The sequence below is a fragment of the Medicago sativa genome, chromosome 4 (assembly GCF_051527215.1).
Source record: "Medicago sativa cultivar Bolivia chromosome 4, Bolivia_mono, whole genome shotgun sequence".
Lineage (NCBI taxonomy): Eukaryota > Viridiplantae > Streptophyta > Magnoliopsida > Fabales > Fabaceae > Medicago > Medicago sativa.
The window spans coordinates 15,157,494-15,161,038 of NC_140752.1; the positions used below are offsets into that span (position 1 = coordinate 15,157,494).

The 3,545-nt window shown below is 39.1% G+C and overlaps 1 protein-coding gene across 1 annotated transcript; it reads right to left on the reverse strand.

Annotated features, from left to right (window-relative positions):
* Positions 1–228: 228 nt before the first annotated feature.
* Positions 229–1,292, reverse strand: LOC146926630 (uncharacterized). The gene is made up of 2 exons (XM_085706944.1): positions 1,247–1,292; positions 229–1,014 (listed from the first exon to the last, which is right to left on the reverse strand). Exons 1-2 carry the CDS (start codon positions 1,290–1,292, stop codon positions 467–469), a joined length of 594 nt encoding a protein of 197 aa, XP_085563070.1. The 3' UTR covers positions 229–466.
* Between the last annotated feature and the right edge of the window lie 2,253 nt (positions 1,293–3,545).

A 3,545-nucleotide genomic window follows, 5' to 3' on the forward strand; every position in this document is an offset into this window, starting at 1 on the left:
TGCCTCTATACGTAACCAAAGCCAAACGTTATGATTATTCTTCACAACCTTTAGTCAACAATCCTAACAAACCTTTTTCCCTCACACATGATCAATCTCCCCTATCAAACTTTACTCTATAGTACCTACCTATATATATACGTCTTCACATCTGTTTAATTTTTTTTCCTCTTTTTTTCTCCAAACTCATGATCTAGCTACTTATATAGTTAAATACACATACTAATATAAAAAATGCGTCTCCAATTAACATTTCATACACATACATAAATAATGGTAAGATTGTTGTCTTGTGACTTAGAACATAGGTCATGAGTTCGAATCCTTAAAATATTTTTTCTCTTTGGGAAGACAATCATCAACCCTATCCAAACTTCACTTGGTGAAACCTTGTACAATATGGACTGTCCTTTTTATACATATATAAAAATATTTAAGTATAATATAATTTAACCTAACTAATTAATCACTCACTAATTACCTCATGATGGTTAAAGCTTGATGAGCCTTCACAAGCATGAACATGTGAATGTCCTCCGGCGTCAAATTGAATTCCGGTGGGTAAGTCCACTGTGGCAGCTGTTGTGGAAGTGAGTAGTAAATTTGGTGCAAAAGGCCAGACGTCACAACCAGAAGAAGGAGACAATAACAAAGCACTAGGAGTTGTAGAATTAATGCATTGCGATGAAAGTGGCAATTGAATGTGTTGTTGTTGTTGTTGATTTTGAGGAGTGGATTGAAGCAACTTGATTTGTCTCTTCAAGAACTTAACATAACGAATGGCTTCATCAAGCATAGAAGTTGTATCCATTTTAGTTCCACCAGGAACAAGTCTTTGAAGGATACGAATCTTCTCACTGATTCTTTCTCTTCTATGTCTAGCTGCAACACTTTGTGGATCGTCGCTGATTCGAACGTTTCTTCGCTTTGGTTTTCGAATCGTTGCTGGGTCGATATCCACCGGTTGCATAGCTGCAATCTTGTACATCATTTCCTTCATAGCTCCTAACTCTTCTTCAAGTTTATATTGGTGTGGTTTTCACAACGAATCTGCAACAATTGGCGCCCACCATGGGGCAAAGGTCAAATCAATAACCAGGTATCATGGGTTCGAAGTGGGATATTGAAAAGTTTACAGGTAGTAACGACTTCGGGTTGTGGAAGGTAAAGATGAGGGCAATTCTAATTCAACAAAAGTGTGTTGAAGCATTGAAGGGAGAAGCACAGATGCATGCGCATCTGACACCTGTTGAGAAGACGGAGATGAATGATAAAGCGGTCAGTGCTATCATTCTGTGTCTTGGGGATAAGGTGTTGAGAGAGGTAGCAAGGGAGACTACTGCTGTGTCTATGTGGAATAAACTTGATTCATTGTACATGACCAAGTCCTTGGCACATAGACAATGTTTGAAACAACAACTCTACTTTTACCGAATGGTGGAGTCAAAACCTATAATGGAGCAACTGACGGAGTTCAATAAGATTATTGATGATTTGGCGAACATAGATGTAAATCTGGATGACGAGGATAAAGCCTTGCACCTACTGTGTGCTTTACCTAAGTCCTTTGAGAATTTCAAGGATAATATGCTTTATGGCAAAGAGGGCACTATCACTTTGGAGGAAGTTCAAGCAGCTTTGAGAACCAAAGAGTTAACCAAGTTCAAAGAGTTGAAGGTTGATGATAGTGGAGAAGGCTTGAATGTCTCAAGGGGGAGAAGTCAAAACAGAGGAAATGGGAAAGGCAAGAATTCCAGGTCAAAGTCTAGGTCAAAGGGTGGTGATAATAAAAAAAGTACAAATGTTTTATTTGTCACAACTATGGTCACTTCAAGAAAGATTGTGCGGAGAGAAAGGGCAATGGAAGTGGTAATCCATCCGTTCAGATTGCAAGTGAAGAGGAAGGTTATGAGAGTGCTGGAGCACTAACTGTGACAAGTTGGGAACCTGAAAAGGGCTGGGTCTTGGACTCTGGGTGCTCTTATCACATCTGTACGAGAAAGGAGTACTTTGAAACATTGGTGCTGAAAGAAGGTGGACTTGTTCACCTTGGTAATAATAAGGCTTGCAAAATTCAAGGTATGGTCCGTCTCAAAATGTTTGATGACCGTGATTTCCTTTTGAAGGATGTGAGGTATATTCCTGAACTTAAGAGAAATTTAATATCTATAAGCATGTTTGATGGTCTAGGATATTGTACTAGAATTGAACGTGGTATGATGAGAATTTCTCATGGTGCATTAGTTATAGCTAAAGGGTCTAAAATACATGGTTTATATATTTTAGAAGGTTCCACTGTTATAGGTCATGCATCGGTTGCTAATGTAGACACTCTGGACATAACTAAATTGTGGCATTTGAGTGAGAGGGGTTTGGTTGAGCTAGCTAAACAAGGTTTGCTAGGGAATGAAAAATTGAACAAACTAGATTTTTGTGATAATTGCACATTAGGCAAACAACACAAGGTGAAGTTTGGGGTGGGTGTACATAAATCTAGTAGGCCTTTTGAGTATGTTCATTCGGACCTTTGGGGTCCAGCATCAGTTAAAACTCATGGGGGAGGTTCATATTTCATGTCTATTATTGATGATTTTTCTAGAAGGGTATGAGTTTACATTCTGAAGAATAAAAGTGACGCTTTTGAAAAATTTAAAGAATGGCATACACTTGTAGAAAATTATATTGGAACTAAACTGAAAGTGTTGAGAACTGACAATGGCCTGGAGTTTGTTTCAGAGCAGTTTAATGAGTTTTGCAGGAAAAGAGGTATAAAGAAGCATAGAACCGTGGCATACACACCTCAACGGAATGGTCTTGCTGAAAGAATGAATAGGACCTTGTTGGAGCGTGTGAGGTGTATGTTGTTGGGAGCTGGATTGTCCAAGAGTTTTTGGGGAGAAGCTGTTAGTACTGCAACATATTTGATTAACAGATGTCCATCAACAGGGATAGATCTCAAAATACCTATGGAGGTTTGGAGTGGGAGACCGGCAGACTACTCTAATTTGAAAGTTTTTGAAGCTTTATCATTTGCTCATGTGATACAGGACAAACTTGATGCTAGAGCTGTGAAGTGTATTTTCATGGGTTATCCTGAAGGTGTGAAAGGTTACAAACTGTGGAAGATGGAACCTGGAGGATCAAAATTTATTATAAGCAGGGATGTTACTTTTGATGAGACCCGTATGGGGATGAAGTGCAAAAACCTGGATACAAGCTCAGAAACGGAGGTAGAGAAAATTCAGTTTGAGGTGGAGCTTACCACTGATGAAAGGGAAGAGGAGGATCAGACTCCAGTACCTGATGAGAGTGAAGGCCGAGAAACAATTAATCCTGACTATCAGCTAGCAAGAGATAGGATAAGGAGACATATTAATCCACCTGAAAGATACGGTTATGCTGACCTCATATCTTATGCTTTGAATGCAGCTGAAGAATTGCAAGACTCGGAACCAAAGAACTTCAAGGAAGCATTAGAAAGCAACGAAAGCAAGGATTGGTTGAAGGCAATGAACGAGGAAATGTTTTCATTGGAAAAGAACCAG

What these genes read in the sequence shown, in the direction of transcription:
- LOC146926630 (XM_085706944.1), bottom strand. Translation starts at nt 1,292, where the DNA reads ATGATAGCACTGACCGCTTTATCATTCATCTCCGTCTTCTCAACAG. An exon ending in CATCTCCGTCTTCTCAACAG is followed by an intron (nt 1,015 to 1,246) that starts GTGTCAGATGCG and finishes ATAAACTTGAAG; the next exon opens with AAGAGTTAGGAGCTATGAAG.